Source organism: Megascapheus bottae, chromosome 18 (genome assembly GCF_031878675.1).
Source record: "Megascapheus bottae isolate mThoBot1 chromosome 18, mThoBot2.hap1, whole genome shotgun sequence".
Classification (NCBI taxonomy): Eukaryota; Metazoa; Chordata; class Mammalia; order Rodentia; family Geomyidae; genus Megascapheus; species Megascapheus bottae.
The window spans coordinates 44,180,624-44,199,331 of NC_143526.1; the positions used below are offsets into that span (position 1 = coordinate 44,180,624).

The 18,708-nt window shown below is 57.1% G+C and overlaps 1 protein-coding gene across 1 annotated transcript; it reads right to left on the bottom strand.

Moving 5' to 3' along the window:
• Positions 1–1,481: 1,481 nt before the first annotated feature.
• On the bottom strand, positions 1,482–16,380 carry Ctcfl (CCCTC-binding factor like). Its single transcript, XM_090352734.1, has 10 exons — positions 16,114–16,380; positions 14,700–14,916; positions 12,616–12,786; positions 11,934–12,067; positions 10,753–10,873; positions 10,265–10,414; positions 9,386–9,546; positions 7,342–7,524; positions 2,940–3,048; positions 1,482–2,106 (listed from the first exon to the last, which is right to left on the bottom strand). Exons 1-10 carry the CDS (start codon positions 16,378–16,380, stop codon positions 2,027–2,029), a joined length of 1,593 nt encoding a protein of 530 aa, XP_090208860.1. The 3' UTR covers positions 1,482–2,026.
• Positions 16,381–18,708: the final 2,328 nt, after the last annotated feature.

Consider the following 18,708-nt stretch of genomic DNA (forward strand, 5'->3'; position numbering starts at 1 on the left):
CCAGGACCTGGCTGGATCCCAGTAGTGTTTCCAAGTCTGGAAGCCAGGTGACGCCTGCCCTCCAGTGGGTAGTGTGGGTACTGCATCCACTCAAGTAGACCTTTTCATCAGGAGTTTGGAGGGCAGCCACGGAAAGCTGGCTAGAGCTGATTCACTCCACAGGCCTTCCACTCAGGCGTTACCCCCACCCCCCAAAAAAGAAAACACGCTTTCTTCCTTTGAAGGGTCTGAACCCTAGCATGAACACGGGAACCCTACTGCAGTCCAGGGCAGAGCATGGCAGACTCCTCTGGAACCCACGCAGCCTTGTGGCTGGCACCATCTCCCAGGCCCTGGTTTCTACCATTTGATCTTTTCCAGACATTCTTTTCACAGCCTCCCTCCCCATGCATTGCCTGTGACCTTGTTATCCTTGCTCTCAGGGGCCTACGGGGGAGGGCGGCCTGTGCCTGTTCTGTGACTGTGAGCATCCAGCCTCAGGGCTTCACGGGGGCCACAGAGGGCTTTCTCTCCTCTTAAAGGCCGCATACTGTTCCACACCTGGGGCACACTTCTCTCTCCAGCCACGGACTGAATTTGAGCTGCTGATTTTGGTGACTGTGAACAGCACTGCGGGTACCTGCATGGGCAAGTGCTTGTCTGAATACCCTATTTCTGTTCTTTTGGGGCCAAGCTCAATAGTGGAATATTAGAAATAAGGCTGGTGGCAGCCCAAATTCAAGACCAGGCATTTGATGCCAAGTGGAAAACCTGCCAGGAGCTTGCTGATACAGGGACTTGCACAAGTGACCAAGTTCACACATTGGAAAACCTGTAAGTAAACAAGACCCACGAAAAGGGGGTTGGTTAGCACAGGAGGAATGGAGGGCATCAAAATGAGAAAATGGGTAGCAGCTGGGCCAAAAGAGCCTCCCGGCAAGAACCACAAAGGCGTGCAGAGGCCACCACAGTGCAGGCCACTTCTAAAATTCGAGCTGGATTCTACGAATCCATCATCTCTGACCACCGATCGCAGGGGATGGGGGGCAATCCCGAGCCAATTCATTTTATTGAGTTATGCAAAACATGTTCCAACAGCACAAAAAGTAAAGCATGGCCACAAGAACTCAAAGTGTCCCCCGGCAGTGTCCGGCAGACCCCGGGAGCAGGTGTGGACGGGATGTCTGGGCAGCAGGCCGCTGGCCCCGGATGCACTTCCCATGCGACTGCAATCACGTCACTCCTAATTCATCAAACTGGGCAGGGCTCTACAGCATGGGGTGTGGGAAGGCCGAGGAGGAAGGGGTGGGCTCCAGGGAGGTCTCGGGGCACTGAGGCACACCTGGCGTGTGGGCGGGGCGGGGTGGGCAGGGTAAGCACTCAGAATCACCGGGCATCAGCCAGTAACAATTCTTTACGTCCTCGTTTCCACGAGCCCTGGCTGGTGTCTCCTGTGCCAGTGTTTTACAAGGCCAGCAAGGGCATCCACCCCCGCAGACCACCACGAGGCTGCCCCAGGCCCCACGCCAGCGCTGCTGGACCAAACCCCCGCAGAGGCAGAGCCCGGCTGTCCGTCGGCAGGGCAGCTCCCCACTTCCCGCTCGAGGCGAGGGGGGCTTTAGAGCCAATTAAAAGCACCATGGTAAGTTTTCAACTTCATAGAAAGTTCATTTGTATAAGGAGGAGTCAAATTCATGTGTAGCACAAGATGCTTAAAAGGATGGCGGTGTGGCATTCCTGGTGTACAGGTCAATGTGAAGTTGTCCGCTTTGCTGGAGCGCTGGCTGGCGCTGGGGACATCACTATTATCAGAAACCATGACTCGGGAAGGAAGCAGTGCTCAGGTCTGCGGTGCCCGAGCCCTGATCCAAGCGTATCTACGCGAGTCCACGGTGTAATTCTGAGGCCTCCTCTCAGCCCCCCACAAACACCACGTCTGCAGCCGCTCCTGCAAAGCCGGCAAATTGAGGCAACCTTAAGAACCGGGGCAAAGGAAGATCGTGGGCTTTGAACCTGCTTTGAGAACGGCGGGACGTGCCGGCGGCGGTCACTTGTCCATGCTGTTGAGAATGGTCTCCACGCTCTCTCCGCACGCCGGGGCGACGAGGCTCTCCTGGGCAGCGCCATCTTGGGGGAAAGATACACAATGAGAAGGTTTTAGGGTGAAGCCCCCTAGGTTCAGCCAGGCGCCCTTGGCTTCTCGGGGCCCAGGGGTGCTAGGGCATCACCGGTGAGAACAGCTCTCTCGGGGAGAACGGTTCTGCGCCTCTGTCCTAACTGGACTGCCAAAAGCGTCCTGATAGGGGCACGCATGGGAGTGTGGCTTCCGTCGGCATCCAGTGCACAAGCGGGGCCACATCTGAGGGGGCCCCCACAACAGCACGGGTGACAGCGCCCGCTGCTGCGGCTGGCACCCAGAAAGAGTCCAGAGGACAGCGATCCCTGCTGCAAGCTGCCCGCTTCTCCAGCTCCTCCCCCTGGGTCTGAGGTCCCCCTGGAAATGGTGGGCCAGGTGGCAGGTGGCTGGCGGGCAGGGCCAGGCTGCCATCTCAGGCTTACTGAGGCATGCTGGCTGGAGGATTGAGAGGAGGCCGTGGGCACGGGGGTTCGGGGCGCCCGTGGGGTGAACATCTTGGAGTGAGGTCACGTGGAGGTCCACCCAGGCTCACAACCCAGCACAGGTGTGGGTGGGGAGGGCAGGGAGGGAGAGGGGAGGCCACCCAGGGGCGGGGAGGCGGGCTCGGGAGACACCGGCGTGGAATCTCCCAGTGGTCCAGGCGGGGCGCCGTGCAGCGTGCCCAGGGGTGCCAAGTGCGTGGTGAGTCTGTATTCATGTCTGGAGTGGGTTTCTATGCGTGTCTGTGTGTACACAGGTGTGTATGTGTGTTGCCGAGCATGTGGACACAGCTCCCGGGGCCCGGACACTCGAGACACGGGACACTGATACAAAGGGGACGTACCGTCCTCCGGGGCTGCCACCAGAGCTCTGCTCCCTGCGTGTCCCTTTCCCGAGGGGCCAGGGGGCTCCGGCGCCAGGCCGCACGTCTGCACGTGGCGGTGCATGTTGTGCTGTGGGAGAAACGACAGGGGTCACGGGGTGCACACGCATGGAGGACAGGACCTGTGTGGAGGACAGCGGGGCACGGAGGACAGCCGGGGCGCTGTCAGCCGGGCCTGACCCCGAGCCGGGCGTGCAGCTCTGCAGAGCCCCAGCTCGCGCCTGTGGTTTTCAGTGAACATCAGCAGCGCACAGCCCCGCAGTTTCTCAGAGCCCCTACCCTCCAGGGGGAGGACTGGTGGAGGCGGGATCTGAACCCGTCACACTGACGTCTAGGCCCCAGCCGGGAGGGGACGGTGGCTCCTGAGCTCACAGGCCTCAGGCAGCGGGTGAGCTGCAGGGACTGTCACCAGAGACGAAACCACACCCAGGCCAGCCCACTGGTGAGTTTTATGCAGGGAGCACAGGATGGGTTCAGACCGGCTGAAAGAACTTCTGTTCAGAAAATTCGTGTGCAAAAGTGAAGGATGGGTCCTGTGTGTGAACTCACTCATTACACTCCCGTTCCCTTCGGCCGGCGCTCTGGTTGCTCCGGTGCCTAATTTTACTTTTTAAACGTGAACTTGGGAGGCAGAGCAAGGTGGCCCAGAGCAGTTACTGTGTTCACTCTGTGAATGGGAAGAATCCAGCAAGTGAGAGGGAATCCGAAAGCACCAGTCTTTGGGCTGGGGTCCACACCCTGGAGCAGCTCTGTCATCCAGGGCTGTCCCTGCTTTCCAGGGCTGTTCCTACTGTCCAGTAGCTTATCTCTAGCCGTCCCTCTCCCCGCCCCCACGGCCCCCAGCCCTGTGCAAGGAAAGCCCTGGAGCCTCCTAGCGGCCAGGGGTGCAGCTAAAGTCCTCTGATGGCCTCCTTGTGTATGTAAAAACTTTCTTCTGGGGTTTAAACTGGAGATGTCAGCCCAGACACCTCCACACCAGGGCTGAGGAAAAAGTTAGTGACCCACCTAACAGCAGTCCGTGAAGACCACAGAGACCAAACTACTGAAAGACTCCAGGCAACAGAAAAGCCAAGCCACTTAACGAGTAAACCCTCAAATGAGTAAAGCCAACACAGAAATGCAAAAAATTTGGGGGAAAAAGGGACATATAACATCTCTGGTAAACAACCTCTGTACAGCAACCCAGCGAAGGGAATCCCAGACAGTGAGCTCAACGGACTGAAGACGAGAATGGACAGCGAGGCTGGATGTGGTGGCTCACGCCTGTCATCCTAGCTACTCAGGAGGCTGAGATTTGAGCATCGTGGTTCAAAGCCAGTCAGGATATTAAAGACCATGAGACTTTTTTTTTGCCAGTCCTGGGCCTTGAACTCAGGGCCTGAGCAATGTCCTTGGGCTTTTTCCTTAAGGCTGGCATTCTACCACTTGAGCCACAGCACCACTTCTGGCTTTTTTTTATGTATGTGGTACTGAGGAATTGAACACAGGTCTTTGTGCATGCTAGGAAGCACTCTACCACTAGGCCAAACTCCCAGCCCCAAGACCGTGAGACTCTTATCTCCAATTAGCCACTAGAAAACCAGAAATGATGCTGAGGCTCAAGGGGTAGGGTAGTTACCTTGAACTGAAGAGCTCAGGGCCAGTGCCCAGGTCAGAGTCTAAGCCCACAACTGACCAAAACAAAAATGGGCAATGAATGTACAACTATTTTTAAATACCCACTATTAGCGGGTACCAATGGCTCATGCATGTAATCCTAGCTACTCAGGAGGCAGAGATCTGAGGACTGATTTGAAAGCAGCTTGGGCAGAAAAGTCTCTGTGACTTTTCAGTGGTGTTGTGGCTCAAGTGGTAGAGCCTTGAGCACAAAGAGGCTCGGGGACAGCACCCAGGCCCTGAGCCCAAGCCCTACCACCACCACCACCAAAAATACCCATTACACCGAACATATTATATAAATGTCTTACTACTTCCCTCTACCCATCCACCCCCCCCCCGAGAAAAAAAAGGAGGACTCTGCAAGCAACCACCCCAACATGGGTATACAAACAAGGGAATCAATGAAGGCAGAGAAAAAGCTAACTGAATTTCTAATGACTACAACTACCTCACCAACACGGAGTCCACAAGGGAATTCAGTGAAAACAGATGAAAAGCTAAACAGTTCCTAATGAATACAAACAACATCACCAAAAGACCAAAGAAGTTGCAGGTAAACAGCTAAAAGAGATCAAAGAAGACAGTTGAAAGAAATAGGGAAGCCAGGCTCGACGAGAAAATCCAAGTAGAGAGATGGAGAAATCCTGAGAAACAAACTGAAGGCTATGAGATGAAAAATGAAGAGGCCGGCCGGCCCCTTCTGCAGGGAGAAGTCCTGCTCTGGACTCCAGGATAGAGCAGACGTGGTAGAAAGGGGAGAATGGTGGCGGGGCGGGGGGAAAGAGATGGGGAAATCAGGGAATGTGAGAGAACGTCCGGACCTACTAAAAGACCAAACTTCCGTTGTATGGGCACTGATGAAGGAGAAGAGACGATGGTTAATGGTGTGGGCTATGCATTTGACAGAGTAATAGCATAAAACTTCCAGGGTCTGGACAAGGAGATGCTAGTCAGGACACTGACAGCAGGATTCTAGAACATTCAGTACACCAGAGCAGAGAAGAATATCTCCACGACGACTTACAGTTAAAACAACAAGCACAGGGAGCAAGCCTGTACTAGGGGAAGTTGTAGAGGGATACGATCAGACCACGTACACGGGGACACCTGGGGCAGCACAGATGACTCCATAGAAAAAAGCATGGAGGGCTTGCAATGACATGTTCCACACATTAAAACCCAACAACTGCCAGCCCAAAATGTTCTGCCCAGCGAAGTTCTCATTCACAACAGAGTTGCAAATAAAAAAAAAATGACACCTCCAGAAAAAATGGAAATAACTCACCGTCACCAAGCGAGGTTACTTTAATGGGGACTTTAATCTCTGAGGGCCTGCACCGTTTCCAAGGTGGACGGCTGGGTCTTCAACAATGTCTGAGGACGTGGGTCCTGCATCTTTGTGTTCTTGTGGATATGAGCCTCCTATGGCTGGCTGTCAACTGCTCTCTTAGAATTTGGGTTCCTTTTTCTACCATGACTTACTGGTGCTTGTTGGCAATTCGCTGGCTCTGCAGAAATACCCACTTAGTGATTTTCATTAGGTTTGGGCTTTTTGTTTAGCTGCTGTTGTTTGAGACAAGTTCTCAGCAGGTGAGACCAGGAACTCAATTCTCCTACTGCAGCCTCCTGAATGCTGAGACTTCAGGTATATTCCACCAGGCTCAGTGGTCCAGTTCGTCTCACTACGGAGCCGTGAGAGTTCTTCACAAGTCCAGGGCACGCGTTCAGATTTACTTTCTTGGACTGAAGAGCAGTTGAGACTTCAGTGAGGCCCCTGTATTCTTTCTCCCATCAGAGAAATTTCTGCTCTTGACTGTTCTATTCGAACCCACGTCACCTCTTGACAGCCTAGCATGAGTGCTGCTGTATTCAAAACCCAAGCTGAGTGCTGACGAGCCATCCATGCTGCCTTCACTGTCTAGACGTGCCGACACTCGTACTTTCAGCAAGCATCGTTCTTTCTCCAGAACAGGTGCTGGGGCTATGAGAACTTTATGCCACTCCCCCACCACCTTTGGACAGTACAGAGGTCTGGTTGGACTCAAAGCCCTGGGCTTGTTAGACAGATGCTCCCCCATTTAAAACACACCTCCACCTCCACTGTTCTTAAGATCAGGTCGTGCTGTTCTGTCCAGGCGGGTCTACCTGTGACTCCAGTAGCCTGAGATTATGGAAACACTTGCTCATTGAAGTGAAGTCTTTCTACCTTCTTGCTTGGGCTGGCCTCAAACTTACATCCTTGTGGTCTCTGCCTCTTCCAGTCTTGTGTCACCCTGACACATCGCAAAGGCCCTGGCTTTCCACTTGCCTGGGGTCTTTAGGAAAGCCCCGCAGCCCCACAGAGAGGTCCACGTGGCAACGAAGCCAGGCCTGCTGCCCACAGCCACTGCTGGCCTCGGTGTGACGGTTGGGCCAGCCTGGCACTTCCATGTTTTAGTTGGCCATCTGGCCAACAAACTTATGGACCTGGGCACAAGCCCCCAGCTGAGCCCCTCTCTAACTCTGACCCCAGAAACTGCAAGGCAGCAAATGTCTGCTCCAAAACTGAGGTTCACAGAAGCCCAACACTATCTGCAGGGAAGTGCGTGCATTCATCCCTCCTTCACACAGAGGCGTCTCGAGCCTCGCCCTCTCCTGCCGCACGCACAGAGGGGCTGCCTTCCACGCAGGCAGGTGTTCACACTGGGTGGCCCTGGGAGCTTACCCTGCGGGAGAAGCCTTTGCCGCACCTGGGGCAGGGGTGGATGGTGGGCACGAAGCTGGCGTCGTGGTGCTTCTTCACGTGCGCGCGGAGCAGCTGGGTCTGCCGGAAGCACTTTCTGCAGGCTGGGCAGGTAAAGGGCTTCTCTCCGGTATGGATGCGTGTGTGGGCCACGAGGTGGCGCTCCTGGGGGAGGGAGGGACACAGCTGACCCTGGCAGTGACCTGCACTGAGCACGCAGCACCAAGGACACAGCTGACCTTGGAAGTAACCTGCAGTTGGCACACTGCTGGCTCTGAGTGAGGAAATGTCGCCAGCCCTCCTCGGTGGCAGTGGGCAGCTGTATGTGCAAGAGGTTGGCACTCAGACGCTCCATCCCGTTACACACTTCTCACACTTAGCTGGTGGGTCTGTGGGGGAGCAAGGCTGACTGCACCGACACCAGGCCTCGGGAGTCCTGCTTTCACAGGACCAGGTGACATCTCAGAGCTTATGTGGCGTAGAGGTGGAGCCTGCGAGGCTCAGGTTACCGTGGGCTGAGGTGAGTGTGAATGTTCTTCCTCTCCCTCCCCACACCCACTGACCATCCACCGCCAACGGAAACCGCAAGTCAGCCTTGCTGTGTCCAAAACCCTTACAGGAAGCCTGTGGACCCGGGCTCTGCTTCCGCTGCCTGCAGGCTTCACTGAAGGAAATTTCAGATAATGGTGGTCACTAGTCCTTGCTTTCATACTCAAACGCAACAGGTGGTTTCTCACACCTCCTCCTCTGTGGCACGGTGCATGGGTCCACAGGCTGGTAAGGGGAGATCCAGGGGTCTGAGCTGTGCAGACACATCTCACGACACAGCACACAATTAACAAGACGCTCTGGACACGAGTGTTCACACTACTAATCCTAGCTATTCAGGATGCTGAGTTCTGAAGATCCAGGGTCGAAGCCAACCCTTCCCAAGCAGACGAGTTTCCTGGCCTCTCTCTCTAAAATAAATGGAAAAATACTGGGCAAGAGACACGGCTCAAGTGGTAGAGTATGAACTGTGAGCCAGTGAGAGCCTAAGGCTGAGTTCAAATCCTAATTCTCTCTCTCTCTCTCTCTCTCTCACACACACACACACACACACACACACACACACACACACACACACGCACACAGCCTTCTTCCAGACCCGCCAATCAAGAAAGTCATTGTAGCGCTTGGCCTTGTGGTAAAGTGCTTGCCTAGCATGCGCGAAGACCGGTGTTGGATTCCTCAGTACCACATCAAAAAGCTGGAAGTGGAGCAGTGGCTCAAGTGGTAGAGCTCTAGCTTTGAGAAAGCCCAAGGACAGTGCTCAGGCCCTGAGTTCAAGCCCAGGACTGGCAAAAAAAAAAAGAACGAAGAAAAAAGGAAGTCATTATAGATTAGAAAGCCATCATGCAGATGAAAATAGGATTTCCAAAATTCAAACTGCAGTATCCTTCGGAAAGGCAGGACTCCACTGCGGCAGCTTTGCAGAACCACGCGGCTCACGCTCAGGAAGGCGTGCAGGCATCTGGTAAGCACGGTGCTGTCTCCCCACCACTGCTCTTTCCTGGCAAAGTAGCCTGTGCAACTCTGGCACCCGTCCTCTTCCTCAGGCAGGACGGGCAGCCGTCTCCCTCATGTCACTCCCGTCCCGTCCCATAGGACACAGGACAAGGTACTGCTGAGCCCATCGAGCACTGCTTCACATTCCTCAGTGACAAGGCCCCTGGTTCCTGGGGCTAGTGCCAGAGGCGATCACCACGTCCTCAGGCGTCTACAGGAATGGGTGCCCAGGTACCAGCGTGCTTGACACAGAGAGAGGGCTGCAGGCATGGCTTGAGCAGTGCAGTGTCTGGCCCACAGGGGGAGCCCAAGTCCCACCCCCAGATCAGAGAGGTCTGAAAGGACTAGGCCTGGGACCTGTCACTTTCCCCGCTGGACTCTGGTGGCTAGCGAGGCAGGGCTTTCCCCAGGTCTCCAGCCTCCCCACTCCCCGCCAGAGCCAGCGCCCTCCGCCCGTCTCCCGAGGACACGCACACACCTGCTTGCAGGCGTAGTCACAGTGCTGGCACTTGAACCGCTTCTCGTCCCTGTGGCTCTTCTGGTGCTGGAGGAGGGCATAGCGTTCATGGAAGGTGGCCGGGCAGTGGCGGCACCTGATCTCCGTGGCGCTGTAGCCATGCAGGTTGCGCAGGTGGACACCTAAGTGAGCAAAGAACAGAGCACCCTGGGGGCCTGTGGACTCCGGTCCCCCCAGACTCCTCCCCGGACACAAGGCAGCCCCGATGTCCCCAGGGCTGGGCTCAGTGCTCCGCTACGGTGGAGCCTCTGGGAGCCCCCGTCCACTGAGCACTGCAGCCCGCTGGGCTGGATGTTAGGGTACAAAGGAACTTTACCCTGTGGGGATCAAACCTGTTTTGTTCTGCTGCGAGGCAGTGTGGTGACCCCCCCATCACAACTGAGCCCAGGGAGAGAACCCGAAGCCTGAGGGCCCGCCCTGGAGGAGCCCCCAGCTCCACGGTCCCAGGCTGGTGTCTGTGACAGCGTGTGGGGCTGCCTCAGGAGGAATCCACTCTTGCACATCCGTCTGCATGGGTCTGAGGCAAGCTCCTTGGGGAACCCTGAGCTCTAGCCCAGGTGCCCGGAGAGAACACGGGCAGAGAACTATGATCTGCCCACCTAGTACCAGGGCAGGAGCCACCCGTCAGGTTTCTCTATGTCCCCAGACACCGTAAAGTTAGACTGAAAAAGCTGTGGGGCGCAGGTATCCGCCAGGACGAGGTGAAAGTGGACAGGCTGTGGACTGCACCTAACCATCGTGACCACCAGAGGGCACCATAGGACCTCTGGAAGAAAACCCGGGTCTGGCAGGCTGAGCCGGCCGCAGCCAAGGAGAGAGCTAGAGCTAAGGCACACTCACGCAGGTCGCTCTTCCTGGCGATGAGGGTGGCACAGTGGGGGCACTGGTGTCTAGGTGCGTTTTCACTGTGCTTCTGAACCACATGCATCTTCATGGTCCCGCTCTGGGTGAACCGGGCATGGCAGATGTGGCACTCGTACGGCTTCTCTCCTGGGACAGGGATAAAGGGGGGAAAGACCCTCTGGAGTGCGGCTCCCCCCACACAACCTTTCTATTGGGTCATGCCTCCATTCCCATCGGGTGCCTGAGTCAAGCCTCACAGCATGTCGAGCACTGTGGCTTAGCCACGGGTGGATCTCTGACGCATGTGGCCCCCGACACCTGGGACTGCTCCTGCCTCGTGTGTGTGTGTGTGTGTGTGTGTGTGTGTGTGGAGCCCCTTCCTGGGTGTCACCACCTGCTGGACCCGAGCCCCCTTCCTGATCACAGGTCGGTAGGAAGGCACCTGTGGCAGGTTCCAGATGGCAGCCGAGCTCCCCTGGTCTCACCTGAGTGTGTCCGCATGTGGCGCTTCAGCTTGTACGTGTCCTTGCTCGCGTAGCTGCACAGATGGCACTGGAAGGGGCGTTCGCCCGTGTGCGATCGGATGTGGCGAGTCAACTTACTGGCCTGGGACACAGGGGACACCACTGAGCTTGGCTTGGCCGTGGCTCTTTTCCCGTGGGGCCTGGGACACAGGGCCCCACTGAGCCGGGCTTGGCTGTGGCTTGTTTCCTGTGGGCCGACCCCACCCCGTGGGTCTGTGGGATGGTGGGATGAAGGACCCCCCCCCCGGGCTCTGGTCAGAAGCCTCCTGCTTGAGTACAGTGGCAGACGACAGGCAGAACTGCCCACGCTGTGCTGTCACTGCTCGCCCCACGAGGGGCCCTGGGAAGGCTAGTCACGCCTGCTTCCAGGGGCCTGAAGAATATTCGGGAACAGGACAAGGCTTGGAACCCAAGCCTTGCAAGTGGAGAGTGGAGGGTGGAGGGGTGAGGGGTGGAGAGGGGTGACCCCTTCTCCATGCAGACCTGGAGCTGGAAATAACTCACACGGGGACAGCAGCAGGGGTCCAGTGCCCCCGGCCCACTCCCTTGGCTGTGAGGACCCTAGCCCAGGACCCTGATGTTGGGGCAGGCACCCAGAGGGGCCTGAAACTCAACTGAGAACTGGCAGGGCACATCAGAGGGCTGCCTGCCCCAACTCAGGGTCTTCAGGTGCCTTTGCTGCCCTCACCAGTAAAGCCAGCCTTGAACTCACAGGAGAAAGAGCCTTTCAAAACAGCAAGAGCAGAGAATGGCGCTTGGAAGCTCTGCGGGCCTGTCTGCGCAATCTCTTCATTTGTGAAACCCAATTGCACCATGGCTGAGCTGAAACTCACGCCATCCCCTTCGAGGGTTCCTGAATCCCTTTCCGACTGGGCTGGCAACCAGGGCTCGGCAGACACATGGAAACACACACCAGCCGGGGACGGGTGCACACCGCTGTCATCCTGGCAGGTGACATGGGAGGCCGGGATCCTGAGGATAACGGTTCAAAGCCAGCCCAGGCAGTAAAAAGCCTTGGAGAGATGCCATCTCCCAAACAACCAGCAGAAGGCGGTGTGAACCACGCCAGGTGGATGAGCCGGCTTGCGGCCCTGAGTTCAAAGCCCAGAACCCCTGAAGGAGAGAGCAGCGAGGGGGCATACCTCGACGCTGGCGTATGCGCAGAGCGAGCAGCGGAAGGGCTTCTCGTGGGTGTGTCTGTAACGCCGGTGCCGCACCAGCTCCCCGCTGGTGACAAACGCCATGCTACAGGTCCCACACTTGTAGGGCTTGGTTCCTGTCAAGGCACGGGCTCTAAGATGCCACACCTAGGGATTCTAGTCCTTTAAGAGGATGCTCCCTACCCCGCCAGCTACTGACCCCACAGGCCTCGGGAGAAACCTTCGTGTACTCAGTGCGTGTGAATGAGAGTCGGGATTGAAAAGGGCAAAACTAAAACAGGATATGGGGACAGCGCACCCCTCGCCAGCCCAGCCTCGACTGTCCCTGGTCCCTGGTCCCTGTTCTTGCACACATGCTGCCTGCCATCCGAGGTGGACACGAGAAAGGGAGATGAGCCACCTGCAGCTGTCTGCAATGACAGCGGGACAGGAGACTAATGGGAACCATGGGAGGTTGTGAGTGTGTTTCTGTGTGTGTGTGTGACCAGGGCCTCGAGCACACCAGGCAGGTGCTCTGCCCCCGGCCACACCCAGCCCCTGGGCTGCCTGACACCTGACGTCTGTGTCGCTCTGGGGAGGGGCGCTGCCTTGGGCAGCGCAGGGGAGTAGGCGCCCCCAGAAACCCGGTGTGGGTGGTGCAGGGAGGCAGCCACTGCCCCCTCACCTGTGTGCGTGTTGATGTGGTTACGCAGGAGCGTGACGGTGCGGAACGCCTTCTGGCAGAGGTGGCAAAGGTGGGCTTTCCGGCTGGCGTGCGTCTTCATGTGGCGGTTCAGACTGGAGATCCTGGAGGCGGCGAACGGGCACACGGCACAGCGGAAGGCGCACTTTGTGTCTACATGGAGGGGACAAGGGCTTGTGTACCTGGGGGCACCCCCAGGAGACCCGCCAGTCCCATGCGCTGCTGCCGCCCTGGGACAAGGCGCCTCGTGCACCCCTGGCGGGCAGGCAGGCCTCCAGGTAGAGAAGGCCTTGTAGATTCAAGGGGACAGACACCTGAAGGCTGTGTCCTCCACCCGGCCCACCCAGCTGACGGCCATGCGTGACTGGAGACTGGACCCCGTGAGTGCCCAGGCAGCCACGTGGGGCTAGGGAGACAGGGCCCAGTGGGGTGCAGGCACTGAAGAACTAGGAAGACAACTATCATAACAACGAAGCCCCGGGAACGCGGGGGGCAAACTCCTGATTCTGAGGAACCCCATGAGGAAGAGCTGCAGAACCTTCAGAGCCGGAGGCGGGAGGCGGAAACTAACGGACTTAGGAAGGAGGAGCTAGGGGCCCCGTGGCTGGACCTGCCTCTCCTTTTTAAGCAGGGACAAAGGCCAAGGGTTGTCAGAGCTGGCTGATACTGGGATAAAAGCTCCTGATTAGAACAGGTGACGACTGGGCCCTCCCCCCACCCCTCCCCAAAACTCAGCACCTCAAACATGCTAGATGGACATTACCCTTGAGCCACTCTTGTCATCCCTTCTTGCATTGATTCTGAGATGACATCTTGCCTTTTATACAGTCCAAGCCATCTGGACTGTAGTCCTCTTACGTGTGATTCCCTGAATGTAGATGTAGACCACAGGGCTCAGACACGTTAGGGCTGCTCTCAACAGCTCTGCCTCCCAAGTACCAGGAAATGAGGATTTCTTAGAAACGAGGCCATGCAGGTCATTCTTGAGAGTCAAATTTGCCCCTGGGCTTCTGGAACGAGATGCTGTTCCGCGCACTGTCACAGTCCTGCCGGCAGCCGCCCCTCTGCCTCACAGTGCCACTCACGCTCTCTCTCCTCCAGTGACGGCATTTCCTGCTGCCTGGGCCCGTGATGCCACCGTCCCAGGCTGCCTCCCTCCCGAAGGAAGGTTCTCTGTCTCACGTCCTGAAAGCCAGCTCTTCTCTCTGGGGAGCAGGGCCCAGCCCCTAACCCTGTTATTACCTGCCTTGCTCTCTCTTCCCTTTTTATTTAATTTTTCTTTTTTTCCCCTATGCAGGCATCATACCACCCAAACCATTCCCCAGCCATTTCTGCTCACCTCCGGTGTCTGCCCTGGCTAGCTTGAACCTCTACCTTCTTATCTGTGTCTTCTGAACATGCAGAGGACAAGTATCTAGCATCATACCCCATTTTTTTTTTTATTGGTTGAGATGGAGTCTTGTGAGCTTTTTGCTTTGGGTGACTTGAAACCTCATTCCTCCTCATCTCTGACTCCTGAATTACAGGCGGGAGCCTCTATGCCCAGCCTGCCAGTTCCCTGGATGAACACCAGAGAGCACAGACCACAGCCCAACCTTCTATTTATGTGCCTAATGCATCTTTCCTACTGTTATTCACAATTGTGTCAGCCGAGCTCCAGTGGCCCACACTTGAAATCCTAGCTACTCAGGAGGCTGAGATTTGAAGCAAGCCTGGGCAGAAAAATCCCTCTGAGACTTTTGTCTCCAAAAAAACTACTAAAAAAAGCTAGACATGGTTCTGTGATTCAAGGGGTAGAGCACTAGCTTTGAGCACAAAGAGGCTCAAGGACAGCGCCCAGGCCCTAAATTCAAGCCCCAGGACCGGCAAAAAAAAAAAAAAAAAAAAAAGTGTGGAAAAATGTAACACTCTTTTGGACTTAGTTCATACCACGTCAGCTTAAATCATCTTCTATTTCCTGATGTTCTGAAGGCAAACTAAGTCAACCACTTACAAAACTTCAACCACCAACTGCCTTCCCACAAAGGGAAGCAGGCCTGTGCAAGAGGCCTGTGCAAGAGACCTACCCAGTGTCTTCCTCGGGTTCTTCCTGGCTGTGGGCTTTTCCACATTTGTTTGACTAGTGGTTGGTTTCTCCTGCTGTGCTTCAACTTTTAAGTTGGAAATCGTCAGAATCATTTCATCTTTTCCTTCTTCCCCTGGCCTCACTTGCAAGAGGAAGAACTGCCCGTGGCTGCTGTCTGCCAGTCCTCCTTCAGGTTGCTGGTCCTGAGCTTTGTCAAGCTGGATGCAAATACTGTTAGTTACAATCCCACTCAAGTGTGCCTGGCCACCTGATCAACTACTAAAGAAAAGCAGAAATTAAGGACTTCATTTCAACTGAGGGCCAACACAAAAATTATTTAATATCAAGTGGGTTTTTTTTTTTTTGCCAGTAGTGGGGCTTGAACTCAGGGTCTAGGCACTGTCCTTGGGCTTTCTCAGGGCTACTGCTCTACCACTTAAGCCACAGTACCATTTCCAACTTATTTTTCCCCTGTGTACGTGGTATGCAGGAACTGAGCTTGGCTTCATGTGTGGTAGGCCAGCCCTCTACCAGTAGGCCACATTCCTGACCCAAATATCAAGAATTTTTGTAGACAGACTAAAATCTTTCTATTTAAAATTGTGATGTACCCTACGTGAGTGATTCCAGTCAATTTTTAAAACTTTTTTTAAGGCCTCGTGATTCTTTTTTTTTTTTTTTTTCCCCCAAGCTGGGGCTTGAACTCAGGGCCTGAGCATGGCCCTTGGGCTTTCCCAAGGCCAGCGCTCTACCCCTGGAGCAGCAGCACCACTTCTGGCTTTTCCTAAGTGAACGCAGGGCTTCGTGGAGGCACTGTACCACTAGGCCATGCTCCCGGCCTGCCTCCTGAGTTTCCTGAGAAGCATTTCTGCTGTGCTTACTTTTATGATTATGTTTAAACAGTGCATGTCCACTGTTTCCATTGCCTTTGCACACCTGCATAGGACGCCCTTTGGCTAAACTCCTCTTCTATGGAGCTTTTGGCAACACCTGGGTTGGAACTCAGGGTGTAGCCCTTGTCAGGCAGGTGCGGGCCTCCCCTCCACCGGGCCTCCCCTCCTGGGCCTCCCCTCCACCGGGCCTCCCCCACAGGCCTCCCCTCCTGGGCCTCCCCTCCACCGGGCCTCCCCCCCAGGCCTCCCCTCCACGGCCTCCCTTCCACCGGCCTCGGGCTCCCGTCCTCCTTCCTTTTTCCCCTCCTAGGCGTTCATCCTATACTGCGGAGCCTTCCTGTCCACACTGGGGAGCGGGGCTCGCGCTCCGTTCGGTGCCTCGGGAAGTCCCCCGGTTGTCTTCACCGGGCTGGGCTCTGCCCCGCGCCCCGCCGGGCCGGGCTGGACTCCCGGTGGGCCTGGAGCGCGGCCCGCAGCCGCAGCGCCCTTCCTCCCCGGCTCCTCCCGGCTCCGCCCTCGTACCTGGGAGGCTCCCGCGCGGCCCCGCCGGCGGCCCGCGGCCTCCGGGACCCCGGCCGGGCGCCCCTCCGGCAGGCAGAGCGGCGCCGGCTCCGGGCGGCCCGGCGGGCACGGCGGCGGGCACCGGGGCGCGCCGGGCGCGGGCGGCTCGAGCCACAGCCCCGCGGCGGCCCCGGCGCCCTGCGCCTCGACGGGCGCCTCGACGGCGGCGGCCCGCGGCGGGCCGAGGAGGAGCGGCGGGCGGCGCGCCCCGTCCCCGGGCGGCGGCATCTTCGGCGGGGCTCCGCGGGGCGGCGGCCGGTCACCCCCGCGGGGCGCGGCTACGGCGGGCTCGGGCCCGGCCTCCCAGAGCCCGCGGCGGCGGCGGGCATCCCGCCCGGAGCGCAGGCCACGCGGCCGCCGCGGCGCACGACGCCAGCCCCGGGGAGCCCGGCCACGCCGTCCGTCCGTCGAGCGCGGCCCGGCGTCCACGCGCAGCCTCCCCGCCCGAGGCGCGGCTGGGGCCTCCGCGTGGGCGCCGCCTCGACGAGGCCTCGAGCAGAGCCGCCGACGCCGCCCCAGCTGCCGCGTCCCCACGCGGAGCGCAGTGCGCAGGCGCGAGGGTGCGGGGGCGGCGTCGGAGGGGCGGGGCGGGGCGCGGAGGGGGCGGGGCGGCGTCGGCGAGGGGCGGGGCGCGGGGGCGCGTGGCGGGGCGGGGCGTGGAGAGGCGGGGCGGTGTCCGCGAGGGGAGGGCGGGGCGCGGAGGAGATGATGGAGGGGAGAGGGTGAGGGTCCCTGGGGGGATGATGGAGGGGAGAGGGTGAGGGTGACTGGGGGGGGATGATGGAGGGGAGAGGGTGAGGGTCCCTGGGGGGATGATGGAGGGGAGAGGGTGAGGGTCCCTGGGGGGATGATGGAGGGGAGAGGGTGAGGGTCCCTGGGGGGATGATGGAGGGGAGAGGGTGAGGGTCCCTGGGGGGATGATGGAGGGGAGAGGGTGAGGGTCCCTGGGGGGATGATGGAGGGGAGAGGGTGAGGGTCCCTGGGGGGATGATGGAGGGGAGAGGGTGAGGGTCCCTGGGGGGATGATGGAGGGGAGAGGGTGAGGGTCCCTGGAGGGATGATGGAGGGGAGAGGGTGAGGGTCCCTGGGGGGATGATGGAGGGGAGAGGGTGAGGGTCCCTGGGGGGATGATGGAGGGGAGAGGGTGAGGGTCCCTGGGGGGATGATGGAGGGGAGAGGGTGAGGGTCCCTGGGGGGATGATGGAGGGGAGAGGGTGAGGGTCCCTGGGGGGATGATGGAGGGGAGAGGGTGAGGGCCCTTGGGGGGGCCTGATAAAGGAAAGGGGAGGGGGAGAAGGGACGGGGTGGGCAGTGCAACTCCAGGCGCCCATGCAGTGGCATGGACAGAAGCTGGAACAGGGCTGCCCAAGGCGCCTTGGGGATGCAGGGTGGCTGAGCTGGCAGAGTCCTGGCCCCTGTCCCCAGAACAGGGTAAGAAAGGCATATTGTCATCCAACAAGCCCTGTTCAACAGAAACGAGTCGTTGGATCACTGCTAGGTGGGGCTGGGATGTAGCTCAGTGGGAAAGCATAACGTCCTGTGTTCAATCTCCAGTACCAGCCCCCCCAAAAGAGGATTTCTTACGTACACCTAGATTTAGCCAAACAATACCTAGGAATGGACTCACTCATATTTTACTACTTTTTTTGACAGTATGGCCTACAACTCCTAATTCATAGAACTTTTCAGTCTTAATTGGATGTGTGTTTTAGGGCTTGGACTCAGGGCCTCGTGTCCTTGCTTAGTTTTCTCCTCTCAAGGATGAGCCTCTACCACTTGAGCCTCAGGTCCACTTCTGCCTCTTTGCTGGGAAATCGGAGATGAGTCTCTCAGACTTCCTTGCTCCAGGTGGCTTTGAACTGCGACCATCAGATCTTAGCCTTCCAACTAGAATTAATGGTGGGAGCTGTTGGAGCCCGGGCTTTAGTGGGATTTTCTTGCTGGCTAGCTGTGAATGTTTGGACAGGTAAAGAAGAATGCAGATATTTTTGAGGAGCAGCCTCAGAAACTTGCACAAGGAAGAAGCTAAGCCAAGAGTAGCTTTATTTAAACAACCTTCTAAGAACCTAGTGTGAATTTCCGTCCCATCTGTAGCCACAGAGACTTTTCTGTGTCCTTGAACGTGCTTTTTATCTTTCTACCCATTCTCCCTAACTTTTCTCCCAGCTCCTCATATCTTATTTGAACACAGTACATTCTCAAGATTCTGTTCATTTTTAATCATATCAAGGGTGGAACTAAATTCAGGCTTGAAAAAGAAGTTGCTGTTCCACCAGTGACGGACTGGTAAATTTCACACTGTGTCTGGGGTTTCTATTACAGAATATGTACTATATGGTGAAGATTAAATATTTGAAGGTCCCTGGGAAAACAGTGTGTTATAACTTCTTTTAAATCATTGAAATGAGTTTTTCTGCTTGAACAGTCACCACCTGTTTAGTGTCTTGGAGAGAGTAATTTTGCATTATGCTCTCCACTCCTGCAGCTAGAAACTTTTTGCCAGGACTGATGGGTAGATTCATGTTTGGAAATGTCAAAAACCAATTTGAAAGCACA

What these genes read in the sequence shown, in the direction of transcription:
- Ctcfl (XM_090352734.1), bottom strand. Translation starts at nt 16,380, where the DNA reads ATGCCGCCGCCCGGGGACGGGGCGCGCCGCCCGCCGCTCCTCCTCGGC. An exon ending in CGCCAGGAAGAGCGACCTGC is followed by an intron (nt 9,547 to 10,264) that starts GTGAGTGTGCCT and finishes TTGCTCACTTAG; the next exon opens with GTGTCCACCTGCGCAACCTG. An exon ending in GTGACTACGCCTGCAAGCAG is followed by an intron (nt 7,525 to 9,385) that starts GTGTGTGCGTGT and finishes TCCCTCCCCCAG; the next exon opens with GAGCGCCACCTCGTGGCCCA.